The 21,342-nt window shown below is 33.2% G+C and overlaps 3 protein-coding genes and 1 pseudogene across 3 annotated transcripts; 1 reads left to right on the forward strand and 3 right to left on the reverse strand.

Moving 5' to 3' along the window:
* Window positions 1-211: 211 nt before the first annotated feature.
* LOC125833479 (ABC transporter G family member 20-like) lies at window positions 212-2,488 on the reverse strand. Its single transcript, XM_049512647.1, has one exon. The coding sequence runs from the start codon at window positions 2,442-2,444 to the stop codon at window positions 219-221; it is 2,226 nt and encodes a 741-aa protein (XP_049368604.1). The 5' UTR covers window positions 2,445-2,488; the 3' UTR covers window positions 212-218.
* A 3,184-nt stretch (window positions 2,489-5,672) lies between these two features.
* LOC125833350 (uncharacterized) lies at window positions 5,673-10,226 on the reverse strand. Its single transcript, XM_049512491.1, has 4 exons — window positions 10,057-10,226; window positions 9,779-9,957; window positions 7,131-7,332; window positions 5,673-6,125 (listed from the first exon to the last, which is right to left on the reverse strand). Exons 1-4 carry the CDS (start codon window positions 10,136-10,138, stop codon window positions 5,893-5,895), a joined length of 696 nt encoding a protein of 231 aa, XP_049368448.1. The 5' UTR covers window positions 10,139-10,226; the 3' UTR covers window positions 5,673-5,892.
* Window positions 10,227-11,147: 921 nt separating this feature from the next.
* Window positions 11,148-12,727, forward strand: LOC125833386 (pathogenesis-related protein 1A-like). The gene is made up of 2 exons (XM_049512526.1): window positions 11,148-11,425; window positions 12,394-12,727. Exons 1-2 carry the CDS (start codon window positions 11,187-11,189, stop codon window positions 12,719-12,721), a joined length of 567 nt encoding a protein of 188 aa, XP_049368483.1. The 5' UTR covers window positions 11,148-11,186; the 3' UTR covers window positions 12,722-12,727.
* Window positions 12,728-13,954: 1,227 nt separating this feature from the next.
* Window positions 13,955-18,478, reverse strand: LOC125833378 (fatty acyl-CoA reductase 2, chloroplastic-like; annotated as a pseudogene).
* Window positions 18,479-21,342: the final 2,864 nt, after the last annotated feature.

The following is a 21,342-nucleotide window of genomic DNA, read 5'->3' on the forward strand; positions in this document are numbered from 1 at the left end:
AAATAAGCATATTCATAATGCCTAAGAAAACATAGGAGAAAAGAGCTACTCAATTAAAATTAAGATTAAAAAAAGAACTACTTAGTAAACTTATGGTGAGATTAATTTTTTTCTTCATCTTGTTTTCCCATGGACTCTTCACTTTTGATATTGCACCCATATCGGATTCTTCAAAAATACCCGTTGACTTTTTTGAAGAATCTGAGTAACATAGGTTTTCAACTCCTCTTATTTTTGCTTCCAATCAACAAAGCAAAATAGAAGAGAATCCTAAAGAAAAATCCCAAACCAATTGTGATCCAAAAACAAGTCCATTTGTTCAAGTCAGTCCCACCACTTTGCTTCAATATATCTGATCCAGTTGTCAAACATGTTGTGCTTGTTATGTTCATTCCCAATGTCTTGCTCATGTTTTGCAACAACTTGATCTTTAAGGCCTCAGGGACAGCCCTTAATGGCGAGGTGTCGAAAAGCTGGACACCCTTTACAAAACACTTGTTGGGATCAGAAAATTCATTTTGTAACACCCCTTGGTAAGGGTATTTCACTAAGGACATATAGTGAAACCATATCCAATAAGGAGGTATTCGATCACGACTAATGAAGAAGCCACTGAAGAGAAAGAAGTAAGCTAAGACCGCGACCACGACTGTGTAGGCCATCATGATGTTGTAGATGACACCAGAGAGGAATGTGACAAATGAACTCCCTGCCCAAAATGAGGCAAGTAAGAAGAGCAAGAAGTAAAGGAAACCTGAAACGCCACCGGCTAGTCCAACTGACCAATATGTTGTGACAGCAAAGGCAATGGAGAGGACTAATATGGAAGGAAGTGAGATAATGGCATGTGAAACAACATAAGAGGAACGACGATAAGCGTTATGAGCAGTCTCTCTCATGAAAATATACCTTTCTTGAAGAAAAACAGGAATGGCTTCAGCACAAGTGTAAAAAGTTGTGGACATTGCAAAGGCAAAAAAGCCTAACCTTTCTTGAACCCCTTTTGGAGAATTGTCTAATTTCCAAAATATTGTAGCTAGGATAATCCCAGTGACAACGACAGCGCCAAAACGCATACCAAATAGCTCAGGCATTCTCATGGAATTCAACATTGATCTTTTGGCTATCACAACCATATCTACCCAAAATGGATTAGCAAATTTTGGAACGTTTGAAGAAGAGACATTTGGGTCGATATTCGTTGCTCCTGAGACTAATTTCCCTCTTGAAACACTTGCACTTATTGCATCTTTAAGTGATGGTTTTGGTCCATTGTAAAAGCTGCTGGTGCTAGTTGTTGAGTTTCTTTCCCTTTGCCATGTTTTATTGAATTCCATCAAAGTCTTGGTTCCATTTGGAGTTCCTTCGAGTTCTCTGATGAAATCCAAAGCAAACTCTATCCTGTTTTCATTTTCAGGAATTGGGTTCCCAAAATCAGAAAAAAATTGTTGTAGACATGAAGGAGGGCTAGTCAAGACCGTGTGTCCACGCGAAAGGATGATTAAACGGTCCAAAAGACTCAAAATTCTATAACTTGGTTGATGAATTGACATGATCACAATACTTCCACTTTGTGCTATTCTTTGCAAGACTTTTACCACCATATATGCACTAGTGGAATCAAGTCCTGAAGTTGGTTCATCAAGAAACAGGACAATAGGGTCATGAATTATGTCGATACCAATAGAAACACGTCTTCTTTCGCCACCAGAAACTCCCCTATGGCCTTCATCACCAATCACTGTCTTGGCAGCATTTGTAAGGCCTAGTTGATCGATCAACGCTTGAACTCTAGCATTCTTCTTGGACTTAGATAAAGTCCTTGGAAGACGAAACTCGGCTGAGAACATGAGTGTTTCTTCAACTGTTAACATTGGGAACAAAAGATCATCTTGCATAACATATGCTGAGATAACCTTGAGAAGCTTTGATTCAAGAACTTCACCATTCAAAGTAACATTCCCTTTAAGACTTTCCCTTGATATTCGATCAGCAAGGGCATCAATCAACGTTGATTTTCCCGATCCACTAGCTCCAAGAACAGCCATGATTTCACCTTCTCTGGCTTCTCCTGATATGTCATTCAACAACACCTTCATGTTATTATCGGATGACAACTCATCGTCTTTATCGCCCCTCCTCAACCACCTAGGAAGTGATATTTTACTTTTGACCTTAACACTATAGGTTAGATTGTGAAAGGAAAGAACAAAGGGAAATGATGAAGGAGTAGTAGTAGTATAATTGGAGTGATTCCCAAGTTCAAGAACTTGGTTTTTTTCCTCAGCAGAGTCGCCAAGGCGTTTCAATAGCTCACCTAGTGTGATAGAGACATTGTGCCTTGGTTTTCTTCCAAATTCTTGAAGTTCCATGTTGTTTCTTGGGCCTAAAAATGGAAGATCACTAGCTGAAGACATGTCGTCGCCTCCACCAAGACTAGACATGTTTGATCAAATTAGCACTACGTACCAAATTTTATAGCTAAACAGCAAAATTCAGTAGTTGTTGATTTTTTTGGTAGTGAAGGGTGTTTGGTGTTTATGGATGTATATTTCTTACTAGTTTTGTCTAAAACAACACACTAAATAGAAAGACAAATGTATGAAAAGTTCTTCAACAAGTTTTTCTTCATGTTGAGTCACTTTCTTTATGAATTTTGGCTAGCTAAGTAAATATATTTTTTTGATGCCTTTGTACAAGAATATAAGGTTAAAATTTTAATGTTTTCGTGTAATGTTGAGGTTTGAAAATTATACTAAAGTAAGTTCAGTAGGTGGCAAGTTGGATGCCTTCCATTGAATAAGTATACAAGTGTATACGTAATTTACATCATCAACTACTAGGTCTATGTTACTAGGCATCTCATATGGGTGCGGATCTAAAAGTCGGATTTATTATTACTTAAATTTGGATTTGGGGATATATAGGGGTAAGATACAATCAATAAATGTATATTACGACGTATGTGAGTATATATTTTGATGATTAATTGAAGTTGTTAAATCAAAGCTAGTTATATTTTGTTCATAAGTTATCTCATATAATAGTAAGTGTTCCTAATATTTGTTCATAAGTAATCTCTAATTATAGCAAAGTGTTCCTATATATATAATATATTTTTCATAAGCTATTTCTTATATAATAATAAAGTGTTTCTATTTATATATAATAAAATATAATATAATATAATATTTAATAAAGTGTTCCTATTATTATATATAATATTTTCTTCATAAGTTATCTCATATAATAGCAAGTGTTCCTAATATATTTACCACATGAAATCTCAACAAAACCAAATACCATTTCAATATTATTATTTTTGTTCACAGGTGAAGTTAAGATTTTAAGTTTATGAGTTTTTAATTACAATTTTCTTTACTTACGAAGTTCTAGATAGATTTTTTTTTTACATATTAAATATTTTTTTAACACTAATATAAAGTTTGAGCCAAAGTTTTTGAGTTTTGTCACAATCACCACTATGACTTTACCCTAGCCATAAATGTAGTTGAAACACCCGGGTTGGATTGACCAAATCCAATATGGATCATACTTCCACATTTCCACACCCAAATCATGTTGGGTGCGACAAATATTTTGAAGGATATGAAGAATAGCCAATATCTTTCAATTTTTACGGATAAAATTCAGAAATAATGTTCTAGAATATCACTCGTGTAATTTAAAAGGTTCATAGTAGTAACCTCTTTTTTAAATTACAAGAGGCTGAAAAATGGTTATTTGTCGATTTTCTATAAAAATAAAAAAATAATAAAGAATTTTTTTTATAAAAAACATCAGATGCCATAGTTGTAACTAACCAGATTTAATGGGGAGACATTTCTTGTGTGCTTTTAGAAAAAAATATCAACTACTTATTCTTCTAACCTAATAAATTCCTTTCAAGTGATTAGAGTATATCATAACTCTTTGGTTTTTCTATCAATTGGTTTGTTGAGAAGTAATTTACAACAAGGAAAACTTTATTGGACATCACTAAAATATCAAAAGGTTCATGTCTATTAACTTAAGGTTTCACCAGAATTGAGATGATTGGAACTCGTTCATCCTTAATGATCGGCTTTGAGCTTTAAAAATAAGTAATATTTTGATAGAAAACGTTTGACCCCCTGAACAAATTTCCTCTGCAAAAATTAATCCTGAATTACCAAAGGCATAGCGAGATGGTTAAGCCTCATTCAACCTTAATTAATAGTCAAGTTCGAGCTCTAAAGATGAATATTATCTTAGTAGGAAGCATTTCATCCCCTTAATAAATCTCTCTGGCGAAACTTAATCATCAAAGGGTATGTCTAGATATGGTTGGGGCCCATCTACATAAGATAATCGGTTGATAGTGAGTTTTTCTACCCCTTAATAAATTAACATATTAATAGAAAGCGTTTAAACTCCTTAATATATCACCTCAATAGAAATTTTGATTATTTGAGTTACAGTCAGTAAATTTCGAATTTCAAGATACATAATAATGACGTAAAGTTTGGATACATAATGTAAACTTGACTATTTGTACAAAGTAAAGAAACAATATAATACACTTTGCTAACTTGTTGCGTGTTATATTCATATAGTAGCCACTGCTACTTTCTTGTGTGTTTTATTTAGTTGCAAATAACTATAATTCATCTAATTTTTATTGAATTATTAGTCACTTCCAAGTGGCTTATAATATGGTGACCAATATATTCCTAATCTCTTTTGCACACGCCTTCATTACTTTACGAAATCAATTTTGTCTATTTCCTACTATTATTTAGGAATGTGTTCTTATAATAATTTTTTTTTTAAAAAAAATCAAATTTTTAATCTATACCTAAATCCCTTTCTTATTAATCTGGATTTTGTTTACTTTAGTGTAGATGTTCATCTACTCTGGACCTAAGAATTCCTACAACTCCTCGGTCAAAAAATAGAATATAGAAATGTGCAAGTTATGGATATATAAAGTTCGATTAGCTAGTTTATCAACATGGCCGAAATATACACTAACAATGCATATGTTGTGTATATGTATAGTTAGTAATAGTATATACGACCTATATATTTTGTGCATATTTTGTAAGCTAATTAATCGAAGTGTTTAGGATAGTGATTATCCCAATACTCATTCAATGTATATACTTGTAACTTGCTCATAGTAACTTATCTACACTGATTGTCTCCTCCCCACCCTCCACAACTCACCCCACCCCACCAACCCCCACCCTCAATACTATATGTAGATTATTATAAATACTTTTGCAACAATACTTCCTGCTTACTTTACCAAAGACCAGAAAATAAGCAAAAAAATACTTATTTTCCGAGAAAACATTTTCCTTTCATACCAAACATACCCTTGAGTAATGTGAAGATTACTTGACAATCATGTATACTTATTAATTTACCTGTCAATAAAGACCAAGCCAAAGCCCCCATAGGTAGATTCACTTTTAAGAGACCAAGCCAAAGCCCCCATAGGTAGATTCACTTTTTTTAAGAACCCGCACTAGGCAAGCCCGATGCGACGAGCTCAACCTAGAAGGCAAACCACTTGGTTTTACTGGCAAGGAGTTTTGAACTTGAGACCTCCAACATGGAAGTTCCAAGTCCCAACCACTGGGCTACCCCGAAGGGTACTTTTCTACCTGTCCATTCAACTACTTGAAGCAGAATATCTTTTCTTTTACAAGAGCAAGGACCAGTTTAGAGTTTTAGCATTTCTCTTGTAGTACAATGAATTTATACAAATTTTCACTCTGTTAAGTTTACACTATACAACTGTCTCAAAAGTTCCCTCCAAGTAAAAGATTGAAACCAAACAGCAATGTACAAGTGTTTTAGGGTATACTATGAGAAGGGGATGTTTTTTTTTTTTTTCTTTTCTACCTAAATGACATGACTAAGTGGTCCAATGCCCAATTCGTCCTCTATGTCATCGCTCTCTTCGAACAGCTTCAAGAATCGAGCTTGCTCTTGTTGTTTCTTTCTCTTTTGCCAATATTTGTAGGCAGTCACTGCTCCAAGAACTATAAAAGTCGTCACTAACACACAGATGAGCAGCACTAGAGCCCAGTGCATTCCCTTTTCCTTATTCCGTGGGACATCAGTGTGATTTGAAGCTAAAGAAACCATGCAATAACACAGACAATAAGTTACAAAAATCAGAACAAATGGATAAGCATCCATATGCCAAGAATAGTCTAGATAGATGCTATCAATACAAGAATTTTGTAGCACAGAGAAGTTGATGTTTAAATAATTTGTGAATTTTGTAGCTCAGTAGAATCGTTCCTAATTTAGACAAACTAAAACCATCATGGATTCCCTAAGCACCGAAGTAGGATGTCAGAAGAGACGTAATGAAATAACATTTAGAACAAAGATGACCGAAAATCCAAATCGTCATCATACATATCTTGCGAGAGAAGTGCAACCTTCCGTTTATCCAGTTTCTTTTGAGAAGCAGGCCTATTTAATACTTCAATTATAGAACCAGGCAAAAAATTTATTTACGTCTGTGTCGACACCCCTAAGTGAAGGTAGCGTGGCACCATTGTCTTTTTGATTGCAGGGCCAAATGGCAATTAGGAGCCCAAATCCTACGTCAAAATGAAACTCAAAGATTTACCCACCAAAACCTTTTTCTTTTGATCAATTCAATTGGCATAAATTTTATTTACTTTTTTGATGATTAAAATTCCGCTATGAGTTATGGCCCAACTCCAACTGACCCACATGTTCGAAAACTCGGGGAGGAGAGGGGGTACTTGAATGTCAGCCCTCTTGTCAGTGGCAGGGTTTGAACTAGAGACGTATCTTTCCACACATTTTGTGTTGCATCCTTACCACTAAATCAAAACCCCGGGGCAAAGATTGGCGATACATTTAGCTAGACGCTTGTGTTGATCAGCGTCAAAGAGATCTTAGACAACATAAATGAATTTCCTTAAGCATGTTACAGCATTTATGAGGGGGAGGGGGGAGGGGGGAGGGAGTTGGGGTTTCAGAGTATTTATGAGTTTATGTGCAGTAAAATAATTCCAAATAGCCTCAAGTTCACTGTTGTTACAGAGAATACACCACACTAACCAAGAAGAAGAGACAGCCATAGATAGAATACTCACCACCTTCAAGAGGGACACAGTCTGGACACAAAAATGTGGCATTGAACTCTTTCTCCTTGAAATGAATATACTTCCCATCAGGACTAGTAAAATCAGATGCACAGAACTCCCATTCATCAAATATATCATCAGGCTTTATAAATGAGTCCTTCTCATATATCCCACATCGTTTGCACTTCTTTTCTTCAAGTTCTGTCAGAGGCTAAAAAAATAAACATGCAACATCATCAGCTCCCAAAAGAAGATGCCATAGGCCACACACATTAGATCAGTAAACTTGTGAACTTCTAAAATAACAGACATAGACAAGCTTCCGAGCTGCATCAGAAACATTCCAAGTAACAACAATAATAGTCTAAATTCTTCCCTTGATGCATAAAGCAAACAAACACCATAGTTTATTAAGAATAGGAGTTTTCTCTGCCAGACAGCCACATATATGAAGTAGGCTTGTAACCAACTGAGGATTGTCTTGATTAAACTTTAAGTATCCCTATGTATCATGGAGAAAGACTGGGAAGGAAATTATGAAAAGAAAGATCGTATACATTGCTGTGAGTACTGGTTGCAAGTCCTCTCAATCTTTACATGATCACCTGTTTAGTTCCATTACCTTCTCTCTTTTTATTTCTAATTTTTTGGGTGCACGTGGTTGGGGTTGAGGGAGAGGAAACAGTTCCCTTCGTGCACAATTGGAACTTTATGCTTTGGTAATGGTTATTGCCTTCATGCTCAGCTATTCCTAGCTTGAAACCTAAAAATTCCACCTCCCAAAACCCCTCTTCCATCTCCCAACATCACCTACCAATACCATTTCCAACAGGTCAGCTCCCAGACAACTCATCTCCCAAGTGCAAACAATTGTCCGCAGTCAACTAGCACTTCTCTTCTCAGTCCTGCAAATGCCTTTGATATGCTTCCTAACATCATGCAACACCAATATTTCATCCCCTGCTCTCTCTTATTTCGTTTCTACTAGTAACTATAGCTTATGCTTCTTGGAAATCCTAACATCACATAATAATGAAAACCTTTAAGCCTAATCCCAACATCTACAGCTTGAAGGAAAACACCAAAGGTAAATAGAATTTAAAAAAAGTGAGCTCCCGACAACTACATCCGACCATGTAAATCAGTGTTATCAAGCATTTTGAAAGAAGAAATGACCATAATCCACTGAAAGGTGGGATACTAAGTTATCAAATGAAGGATGATTTCTTCCGAGGGAGAGAGAGGGACTACATTGGAACCTGCTTCTACAACAGACCTTTTCCTCCTCAATGAGGGGTAATGTGTAACAGACTGTATACCTCTCTTGCTTTCTTGCACATCATCCTTCCAGATTAACTAATACATAATCTTGAAGAAATATCTCTGGGGGTAACCTCCACTAAAAGGGGCCATTACTACTAAAATAACTTCTAAACCTTGTTGGGTAGACATTGATGAACTTCCTTTTTTTTTCTGAAACTGTACATCTAAATAGAACCTTGCTCCGCACTTCCCCAATTGACAGAGTTGACCTTATGGAAGAAAATGAAGATTTTCTAGAGCACATTCTACTGACTTCATTAGGAAATTTTCTTTTTCTAGCTTTTCCTTTTCTCAACACGAATTTATGCATGAGCAAACTTTACTAATTGGCAAATGGTATGTCAAATAAAGGGCATAATCTTGAGAAGATAAATCTGGTTATATTCCACCACTCTTTGAAATTATAGAAAAACCTCAAGAGAAGGATATAGTTGGAAATATGATGAACCAACAAATTTGCAATAGTAGTTAAGAAATCATTAACTTTAAGGGTAGTTTGCTCAATGGAACGTCTTGGAAGGCAGCTGTAAGAAAATTTGGAAGTGTGTATTCCCTCGATTTTGGGATCAGTACCGTCTTCCTAAGTGGGTAGTGTCATGAATGTATCTTCCAAGAGCTAATGCAATGGATATCGGTGCAGCTGCATCTAGTTGCTAGAAACAGTGGATTTCTTGGTTATGAATTTTTTTTAAAATGTAAAACAGGAAAAGAAAGTACACCTTCTCTCTTTACTACTATGTTCATTTTACTTAACTATTTCCTGATGTGTGTTTTCAGTAGGTTTTCTACTTTTTGGTATACTTCTTGTATACGAGCATGTTATTTTGCTCGAACATCAATAAAGTTATTACTACTTCATAAATAAATTCTATCATAGTAGATTAACAGTCACTCTATGTCCAGCATAGCCGGTCTCAACCCCAAACAAAGGAGGAGAATTGTTAGGTTTAACAATCTGATACTAAATAGTCAAACTACGATCAATCCTCTAAAATCACAAGAGTCATTTGGTAGCTAGTTTGGAGGTCAGCTATGCAGGCATTAAATCCTACATGAAGCTATACCACGTTTGCTAGCTGGTCAGGAGGTAAATTATTCGTGTATACAGTTAATATGGTGTTTGGTTTGTAATTTAGAAACCCACATAACTAATACAATTACATGGTAACTAATATATGCATAACTCTAATCAGCTATCAAACGAAGGACTCATATAGTCAACCCACACTAATTTGAGGTAGTTAATGACACAATTGAACAAAAAAGAGTATTTTTGGCAGATAATGAGAAAAAAAATTCAAAACATTTTTTTTTCAAATTAAACAATTGCATACCTGCCAAGACTCTTCTCCCTTGAAGGTATACAACTCATGTTTCTTCTTCACATCAGGCAAATATATTGTTCTATTTTCACCTTTACACTGAAAATAAACTTCCGGTGATAATCCGAGAAACTCATGAGTATTATATATCTCGATCGAATCTAGTGTTACAACCGCCGCTGTAATCAATTCTGCAGAAAAAAGGAAAAATTAGACAAAAATCACATGATTTTCCATTGATTAGTTCACTAAAATCAGAAATTCGATTCATTTCATTTCATGAAATTTACCTGGAAGCGAGCTGAGAAGAATCGAGCTACAGAAAAACGAAAGCAGAAGAGGAGGAACCCTAGGCATCAATCGATGACACATCGCTGTAGAGATTTTTCGTTTTTGTTGCTTTTTTTGCCAGGAATTGGGTTTGTTTGATCGAAGACGACGATGAAGATAAATTTTGTACCTTTTGCTCTTCAGATTGTATCTTAATGTTTATTTTAGTCCTACTACTGTACACATCCACTCGGGTTCGACTCTCTTGGGTACGGAATCGTTCTATTATTGAACATTTTATCCCTTGAATCCTCTTAGGTACAAGTTTCTTGGGTATGAAATCGTATTTATTAGATGTTCTTTGTTCCTAATTACTTGTCCACTTTTGAATCGACAACACATATTAAGAAAACAATGATTGACATAATGAGTTTACCAGTTTATCTTTTTCAAAGTGATTAATTGAGGGTATAATAGGTAAAAGTAAATTATCTTTTCTTGATTTGTCAAAATGCACAAGTAATTAAAAATAAACAATGTACACACATTATACAGATTGAAGGGGTGGTATGTATTACTACTTTTGTCCTAATTTATGTGTTATTATTCTCATTAGAATTTTGAGAGTCAAACTTTTTAATTTTGAACGTAAATTTGAATATGAAATTTTTAACAATAACATAAAATGAAATTCTACAAATGAGGTGTGAGAAGGATAGAGTGTATGAAACCTTATCACTATCTCTTGGAGGTAAAAATAAGACGAACATGAAATCCTTAAATTTCTTAAAATAAAAGTTAAATATTTGAAACTACGCAAAAAGCATTTAAGTCATAGTCATTATTTAATTCAGAATATTTAAAAGCATATGAAAAAAAATTATTGTCAAAAGAAAAACTTATTTGACTTTCGAAATCCGAACAACGCCACGTAAATTGAGACATGGAGTGTATATATTCATTCCATATGATAACTTTGCACCATTGATTTAGAAGTTGTTAACACTTGACCGATATCTCATCTCCACCATCTTTTGCTTCTTTCCTTACGTTGTTCCTCCTTAAATTTAAACCAAAACCAATATTGCCAACATTAATGCTACTTAATTTCCATTGCCATTGTATTTGTCAATAGTCTTTTTTTTGTCAAATGTCAATGGCTAAAATATTACTAACACCACCAACTTTTTTGGTGTTGTCCATCTTATTAATCTTCATTACTTTCTCACAAGCAACTCCACCAACCTTTGATTGGGTTCAAAAAGAATACCTCAAGGCTCACAATGATCTAAGAAGTAGTGTTGGTGTTCCTCCTTTGCAATGGGATGAGAAATTAGCCGCTTACGCATATGATTGGGCAACTCAACGAAGGGAGGATTGTAATTACAGGTAAAGATCGTTGCTCAAGATACATAGCCTTATGAAAATATGACCTGACCAAATCGTTCATTGACGAGTCAATTATGACGAAATGATTCTAGTTAGACCCCCTTGAAAGGCTTGGATCAATTTGGACATTTTATGTCGCTAAATTTAGGGTGATTTGCACAAACATGACCTTCGAGTGGCACTATTTAAATTTTGGTCTTGATTGATAAAAAGGGTGCAAAAAGTGGCCATTTGTGCAAATCATGATCTTCCAGTGGCACTATTTAAATTTTGGTCTTGTTTGATAAAAAAAAAGGTGCAAAGTGGCTGTTTGTGCAAATCAGCTAGCCTTGACCAAAACAAATTCTAGACATACCATTCATTGATTCGAGAGTAATTTAGTCTAACTCGATCATTTGACACAGAGGCGTATCTAGAGGGGTGCCATGGGTTCACGTGAACCCATGCTCCCCTCTCTAGATCATATATAGTAGTGTTGTATTTTTTTTAAATATTTAAATATAGATGTGTGAACCCATGTTTAAAGTATCATATAAAAATGCGATGATGATTGGGTGCACTTCTCTAAGTGAGATAGAAATTTAAATCTTATATCTATTTTGTCTCTTTGAGTAACACTTTTCCAAGTGGTTATCAGTTACACTTTTGTCGTTTCAACTAATTTTTCTTTTGTTTTTTTCCTTTATTCTTTCAAAATTTTGAAGTGTGTTACATTGAGAATTCCTAAAAAATTTAGCATTGTAAATTTTTTATATAATTAAATCAAATGTGTATATTAAAATTTAAAACTAGTAGTATTATATATTTTGGACCTATAATTTTTAAACTTTAATGATTCATATTACGAACTAAAAGTCAAATCGATCAAATTTATATTAGAGATACATTTTTTCATAATCGTGCACCCATCTAACCGAAATCCTGAATACGCCTCTGATTTGACATCCTTAAAATTTATTTATTTACAGGGAACATTCGACCGGGCCATACGGAGAGAACATCTTCTGGCAACTTTACGTAGAGACACCAGCAACTGGTATTGTAAAAAAATGGTTCGATGAAAAGAAGAATTTTGATGAGGTAAAGAATGTTTGCAAATGCCAGCCAGAAATAGAAGGATGTGAATGTGGCCATTATTTAAATATTGTATGGAAGACTACAACAAAAGTTGGATGTAGTGGCAATGTTTATTGCAAGAACCAAAAGGGTCTTTATATTGTATGCTCATATGATCCTATTGGGAATTATAAAGGTGTTAACCCTTTGAATCCTGGTAATAATTCAACAAGTAGTTAAGACGCGCTAGGTCGCATTAACTCCTACAGAATTTTATGTAACGATCAATAAGTAACGATGTTTTGATTTTGTAATCACATTGTAAGGATTTGTTTTTTGTTCTTACAAGAATTTTAAAAGAATATTTGGTGTATCTGTCTATAGTAAAACTTCAATTAATTTTAAAAAAATTATCTTCATTTTCCTTATTTTTTCTTTTCGTAAGTTTGAAATTAAGAAAATAACCTTAATCGACCATAAGTTGAGGTCACTGATACTTGGTCATTCACACAAATGATTTTTTTTCATCAAGAATGAGGTTAATAATATAATCGACCGAGAAAAGGGAACATTAACTTATAAGGTGTGAACATTTAGTGATCAATAAAGTGAGCACAAATCTTGAAGACTAGAGTTAACAGATCATTGATCGACAGAGTTATCCAGCACGTATATTGATAGGAGATAGTAAGTATCTGACAATCGAAATAATTATGGTGTCCGCAAGTTAATACGAACATCTAATGGTTAAAAAATCAGGCTGCCTTCACATACTTCTCTAATATGACTAGGCAAGAAGTGATGTTAAAAAGATCGAATTTTATTCATAAAACACATTTTTTTAGTGCGATTTATTAATAGCAGTAATGGAACTAGTAAGTACTAAGTAGCATATAATATCTCTTATTATACAAAAAAAAAAATCACTTTATAGCATATACTCCATCACTTTTTATTAGTAATTTGTTTTCACATAAATACACACAATAACTTTACTATGCCAAATTGAGGAATTAGACTTATCCTAATATAGTTATAGAGATATACTCTTTTTTTTTAATCGAGCGTCTATCGAAAACAAATTTTTTACCTTATAAAGATGGAGCTAAGGTATAAGTACGTCATTCTACTTTACTTGTAGAATTACACTAGGTATGTTGTTGTTGTTGTTATATACTTCTCAATATAGTTACGAAGATGGTTTTATTTCTTGCTATTGTGCTGTCTCTTTTCTTACAATCTCGCATCAGATAGTTTCATTTTGAGTTGAGAGTCTATTGATAATGATTCCCTACCTCATAAAGTAGGGTAATGTTTGTGTATATCCTACTTTTATGGCGTGCAACGACGAAGAACAATACAATCTATCCAAATAATGTATTCATTAAAACAATACAATATGATATAATACAACACAACACAATACGATACGATATATTATGAAAAATACATTACAACCATTCAAACAGAGTGTTAGGAAGATGCTATCCTGCCTTTCAATACATGTTCTTTTACTCCGGGAATATGAATTCCTATAAAGTAAACTCTCCAATTTATTTTTGACAAATCAATATCAAAGCTTTTTCTTTCTTCTTCAGACATCTTCCATTAGTTTTTGCATGTTGCCATTGTGAAACCTTGCAAAACAATAAGCCATAGAAAAAGAAAATTTACTTTGTTTAATCTTTTGTAAAATATGTGTACCTTCTTAACAGAGTGAGGTAGGAAAAATAAGTTTTATAAGTAACATTAAAAGTTCATTGGACGGGGAATGTTCCAACCCCCACCCCTTGACCATCCAACCCACTACTTCGAACCCCTACTGATCACCACACCATCCCACCTCCAGTTAAAGTTATGGGTGCTTTCTTAGCTGATAAAAAAGACGTGTTAAGAGTGAGATTTGAACTCAAACTTAGCAATACTAAAACAACCTTAAGCACCCACCATGAGTCATTGAACCAATCAAATCATTTGTTCATTGGGTGCTTTATGTTAATTTTATACAAATATGTCTTAATTTCTACATATAGCACCCGGATGTGTCTATGTGGATCTGCCCCTGCCCACCCCCATAGTATTTTATAAGATTATATGTAAATGTACTTGAGATAAAAAAAAATTTCTCCATCTAAACTATAGATTAAAAAATTGATGAGTCATGGAAGTCGTTATACTAATGTTTGTTTTAAGATAGGTTATCTATATCACACTCCTTGTGGTGCAACTCTCCCTTGAACCCCATGTGAACGCAATATACTTTATGCACCAGACTGCCTTCTTAGAATATAATTGATAAATACAATATATAATAGTAAGGAGAAAGTATCATACCATCCTTTGTAAAATCCATATGGTTCATAAACCTTGCTAAAGTTCTTCAAATATTCCACCTTCCTTTTTAAAAGCATTTGCATCTTTGAATGTTCAACTTCATGAGTTAACTCTCCTCCTTCATCATGTTGCTTGAGCAATTCCTTTGAAATATAATTTGAATAATCTAACATGTTATCAAAATATTTCATCTTATTAACCTTCACTTGATCTCCTTTTGAGTTAACAAAAGGAAAAGAAGAGAAAAACTCATAGCTATAGTTCAAAAGTTGTGATGATGATAAAGGATTCACATATGATGATGCTACATGATACACATTTAGCTCTGGACTTTGCAAGTATCCATGTTTGGCAATAGCAGACATTGTAGCACTTACAACCATATCAACTGGCACCTAAACCAAGTGAACAAACGTAAGTTGTCAGATAGTTTATGTGATATAGTTTGACTGGTACGGAGTTTAAGAATGAAAGAAATACTTTTAAAACTTGTGATCAAAACAAGTATAGTGTTTCTATAAATCATCTCATTAAGAATAAACTTCAGGTTCAAAGTGAAATTATTATAACTCCATCTGTTCCATATTAGTTGTTCACTTTTTCCTTTACACTTCTATTAAGAAATCATAAATAAGAACATGTAAAATATTTTTTTATTTATGATTTCTTAATGAACGTGTAAAAGAGAAATGTCTTGGGACTTAGGAAGAACATAAATTAGGGGGAAAAAAGTATTTATTATCATATTGTGACCCTTATTATGCAAAATACATGTTGGGAGTGCAATCTTAAAATTAGGCATGACAACACATAAATCCGCAAAGACTTCAACCCGTCCCGCCCATATAGCATAATTTTATATTTCAACCCACCCTGCATAAACCCGAAATGTACCTACCACATCAACAAGACAATTTGGATCAGCAAGAACACCAGGAAAGTCCCCTTTTCCATAGAAAACAATTGCAGGGTCGATTACCCTGTGAGAGAAAACAAGAAGATAAAATTTGACTCTCGAAATCTGAACGATACTAAAGGAGTATAATATAAGATACCTTAATCCTTGTATCCATCCTGGAAAAGGTTGTTCATAACTAGTTGTTATTGTGGAGGGACGAATAATGACTATTGGTATGTTTTCCCTCATGCTATCAATCACCATCTCACCCATGGCCTTTGTGAATGAATATGTATCATGCCATCCATATAACTTTGCCCTATTATAAATCATATAGTATAATTCATTTAATTACACTTGAATATATGTATGTATATCATTATCATAACGACGATTAATCTTGTATTACTATAGTCTTTATAGTTATACATAACTAATCATGACATTAATATTAATACGGGGTACTATTCATATTATAATACATCATATTCAATATTACTCCTATTTATTTAATCCAACAAACCAACCAAATGATAAAAGTTAATGTAGCATAACTAATTTCAACATTAATTAATCATATCAACATATAAACCAATACAGCTATAGTACTCTTTTTGTCATAATTTATATGACTCACTTTTCTTTTTAATCAGCCTCCAAAAAAAAGGACACATTTTGATATTTAGTGACAATTTAAAATTAAAATGTTAATTTTACCCTTAATAAGATGATTTATAATCACAGAAAAGCAAGGTACTTCTCAGCTCCTAATTCTTTCATAATTTTCTTGAACTCATTATTTTTAATAGAATTTTTCAACTTTGAAACAAAGTCCAACTCATTGACAGCATTGAGAGATGGAAACTTAGCAGATGGAGAATTTGATGTGAGTTTTTCCTTTGTTATGCTTTCTCCCATGATGAAAGGCTTCTCATATAAAAGACCTTCTCTTTCTCCATTGGCATATGCTTTAAAAGAATCAAATTGCATAAGTAAATAAATTCTTTTTAATTTATAATAGTCAAACGTCTATATAACAACGTCCTTATATAAATAAAAAAAACACTATAAGACATATAACATGATTGTTATTATAAAGAGGTTTGACTATCTGTCAATGAATTTGAATGTGTACCGGTCGAATAATGAATGAGGAGTTTCAAGTTCTTGCATTTCTTGGCAAACATCATGAGTTGATATGAATCATTCACATGCGCATCAAGAGCTAAGTCATACCTAGACAATATTGATGAAAATACAATTATAATTAAATATAAAAATAAAAGTGTACGTCGCCTCTCTCTGAGTCCGTGACAACTTTTAGATGAGTAGTCGTACTAACCTCAAGTCCAATGTAGTATTTGCGGCGGAATCAATGATCAAATCAATTTCTTGAGCTATTTGTTGAGAAATAATACTATCCATACCAAGATTTGGCTCATGGATATTTCCAACCGAATCAATTTACTTCTTATGAATGACTCATAAGATTCCCCATGCATTTCTTTTAGACATTTGAATAATTTTGACTCTATTATCTGATGGAAAAAAATACATGCATAATTTAGTGACTTAATTTGGAAATTAAATTGTTTTAATATAAAAGGTTTATATGGAAGAGGAAAAAAAACATTTATCTAATTAACATATACTTCACTTGCTAATCTGTCAAATACTGCTTCCTTATCCTTTGCCCTTTTAAGGAGGTAGATCTTGTTTATTTTTGGTGTTGTTCTTAGCATCTTTTCAATCAAAACTGCAAAAAATTATTTTCTTGTAAATGTTAGAGAATATAATTAAGTGATCAAATGTCTACTTTCTCTAACAATTTAAGGTTTTGGATGCGTTAAGCTAAGTACACATTTTAATGTAGTAAATCATTGTAGGCAAAGGTCATGTGTTTGAGCCTCACCGCCGCCAACTAAAAAGAATTAACATCATACATAATTAAGTAGATAAAAATTATGCTAGATCTCTCTAACATGTATTTTAATTTTTTGAATGTGATGATCACATACTTTAAACAAAGAATGTGACAATCATTCAAACTTTAAAAAATTAAGTAAATAGAAGTGTTCTCTCTAACGACTATTTTTGGACGACATGAAATGGGATAAATTTTAGGAAAGAAATAAAATAAGGATGAATTAAAAAGATTTTTTGCCCATATATATATACGGCCTTGCTTTGTGATCTTACTATTACAACAAAGGAAAGGGTCAAATTTGCTCCTCTATTATACGAAAAACATCAATTTTATCCTTTGTTATATCTTTTGATAAAAATACTCTAATCATTTCTCAAATAGCTCAAATATACCATTCCTTCGTTAGAATTATCCAATATGGACGTTCAATCTCACATACACTGATATTTTGATGAAGTGGAGTACCACGCCTATGCACATCACCGCCCAACCCATGCATAGTTTAACACACATTTTGTAAAAAATTATCAATGAAATTACCTTTTGCGAGAAATCATGTAACACCAGTGACAAGAAGGTTTTGGGCTTCAAAAAAGTCAACAATCCCTATTCCATTTTTAGCTAAAACATCTCCTTGATGATCACTCAATGCTTTAATAGAAGAGGAAGACATGCCAATGCCATGATCAATTCCTAATGTTGAGTGACTAAATTTCTTTGATCTAATTTTGTATGAAAAATTGTTAGAGAAATGAGTAGTACTATTTGCAGAAAACAACTTAGTTGTTGGTACCATTATATTAAGGGGAAAAAGATTTTGATGGTGAAGCATTGTCATTTGACAATTAAACAAATAGTTTATATGTTATAGAAGCTAAAATATTTTGTACATTATTTATAGAGGTAGTCTTACTTACAATCAATGTGAGATATTGGGTGTGTTTGGTACGAAGGAAAATGTTTTCTTAGAATATGTTTTCTTGGAAAACAAGTGGATTTCTAATGTACAAAATATTTTATAATGTTTGGTTAGTGAAAAAAATATATTTTTCAGGATATATCTTTTATTTTTGACTTAAGATTAAAAAATACTCTTTAGGAAAATAATTTCTAATCCAAAAATCAACCCCGATAATTGATCTAGAACCCGACCTCGACACCCAAACTAGGATAAGACCCCGATGAACGTTTCAAAATCCGACCCTGAGATTTGATCCAGGAAATTATTTTACAAAAACAATTTTTTTTATAAAAAAAATTGACTGTGTCGCGGGGGTGGGGTGGCGGCCTTGGGGGGGGGGGGGTTAAAGGGTGGGTTGGCCGAAAATGTTTTTTTTAAAAAATTTGAAATATTTACCAAAAATATTTTTTTCTTAAATTTTTTTTGACGGGAATGGCTTGGGTGGGGTGGCAGGGGTGGGGGTGATGGGGGAGGGGTAGGTGTAGGGGGTGGTGTAAGAATGAAAAAAATTAAAATTTAAAATATTTTCTAAAAACAATTTTTTTTTATAAAAATGATGGGATGGCCTAGGTAGGGGGTAGGGGTAGGGATGGGGTGGCGTAAAAGATGAAATTTTTTTTAATTTGAAATATTTCCTAATTTTTTTTTAAAAAAAAAATGACGAGGTGGCGGGGGATGGGGTATTGGGGGAGTGGCGTAAATTTTTTTTGAAATAAATTTGAAATATTTTTCAAAAGCAATTTTTTTTGTGGGGGGTAGGGATTGGGTGAGGTAAAAAAAAATCAAAAATAATATTTAATTTTTTTATTTATTATGTTTGAGAGGGGGGGGGGGGGGTGGTTTGGTGGTCGGGATAAAGATATATTTGGAATTTAAAAAATTTAATTATTTTTTTGAATGGGGAGGGTCGGCTACGGGGTACGGGGTATGGGTCGGGTAAGAAAAATAATTTGAAGGATGAAGTAGAGTTTTGGAAAATGTTTTCCTAATTTGGAAATCCAAACATTTAAGCAGTGGCGGACGCAGGATTTTCATTAAGGGGTGTCAATGGTTATAGTAAAAAAAAATGAAGTTAGCGGGGCTTGGACACATTACTTCATTGAATTTTTGCAACCTATTAACCAACCTTCAACTTGTTTCAAGAGGTGTCAATTCATGTATTTATATTTATTAAACTAAAATTTGACCTCTATATACACCGTAATTTTCCAACGAAGGGGTGCCCCTAGACCAAGGGTAGGTCCGCCCCTGCATTTAAGTCAACCAAACATGGGAAAATTGGAAAATATTTTCCAGAAAATGTTTTCCTCCATACCAAACACACCCATAAATTAAAACGGTTGTGAGAGCATAGTGCTAAGTAACTTAATAAATATGATTGTTGAATCATGGTGAGTTATGATTTTGATAATTAACAAATATGACCAACATGTTGTTTTGCATCGATGAAATGAGATTTCTTGCTTAGGAAATACGAATTAAATAGACGAAAATTGTTTTTAGAAAAAAGACATAAAATTATTAAAATAATAATAATATAAAAGACTAGAAAGTCATTTATGCAATTTATGCGGTGATAACTAATCCACATATGCCAATTTCATCCTCCATATTAGTTTTCTGATGATAGTCAAACCACATATGGCAATTGTAACTTTCATATTGAATAGATCTCTAGTCTCATAGATAGGAATGACAATAGAGTGATGTCAGTGTGAATGTAGGAGCGGAGCAGGTTTAGTTGTATGTGAATATAGAGTGGGACGAATCTAAATAACTTCTTATGATTATATCTAGAAAAGCGGAGCAGGTTTAGATGTATGCAAATATAGAGTGGGACGAATTTAAACAATTTCTTATGATTATATCTGAATATAGGAGTGGAGTAGGTTTAGATGTATGCAAATATAGAGTGGGATGAATCTAAACAACTTCTTATGATTATATCTGAATGTAGGGTGGATGCGGGGATACACTTGTAATTCACATATAATTTTGCTCTTTCACATTAATATTGGGAAATAGTTGTATAATTTCTCACAAATAATTGAAACCAATAATCTTCATTCTTTTTTTTTTTTTTTTTTTTGCCTAGTTGTATAATTGCAAAATTTCCCCCATATTTGAACAATTATTTAGAACAAATTTAGAAGTTCCTTATAATTGTGGATATTCAAAATCACATTTACCATACCTAATATAAGCTAGTTAGTAATTACTATATAAAATTTTATAAAATCTGATATTAACAAAAGCTAAAAAGAAAAAAGAGTGACAATTTAAAAAATTTATTAGATAAATATTAAAGTGAAAAAGGACGAATATATCCCTTATAACCATCGTAAATGGTGCCCTTCGTTATACTTTTAGTGCATAAATATTCTTATCATCCAGTGTATATACCATTTATACTAATGGTGATACACGTCTCTTAATCCTATCTGCTAATCTGAAATTTATTAAATTTCTACCAAAAATTAAAAGTCTCACCCAAACTAATTTAAAAATCCACCCAAATAAATAATAGCCACCACCTGCAATACTTCAGCTGCCTTCGCCTCTTTTGCCATCCTTTGAACCTCAAACTTCACTTTATTGCATATAGTCCATGACTTTATCAATTTATTTTCACATAAATACACACACTTAATAACTTTATTACCAAATTTAGGAATTAAACTTATCCCAATATAGTTACTGGGATTGTTTTGTATCTTGCTATTTTAATTTGTTTGTCTTTT

Source organism: Solanum verrucosum, unplaced genomic scaffold, assembly GCF_900185275.1.
Source record: "Solanum verrucosum unplaced genomic scaffold, falcon-dt-bn FXZP01000142.1, whole genome shotgun sequence".
NCBI classification, from domain to species: Eukaryota; Viridiplantae; Streptophyta; class Magnoliopsida; order Solanales; family Solanaceae; genus Solanum; species Solanum verrucosum.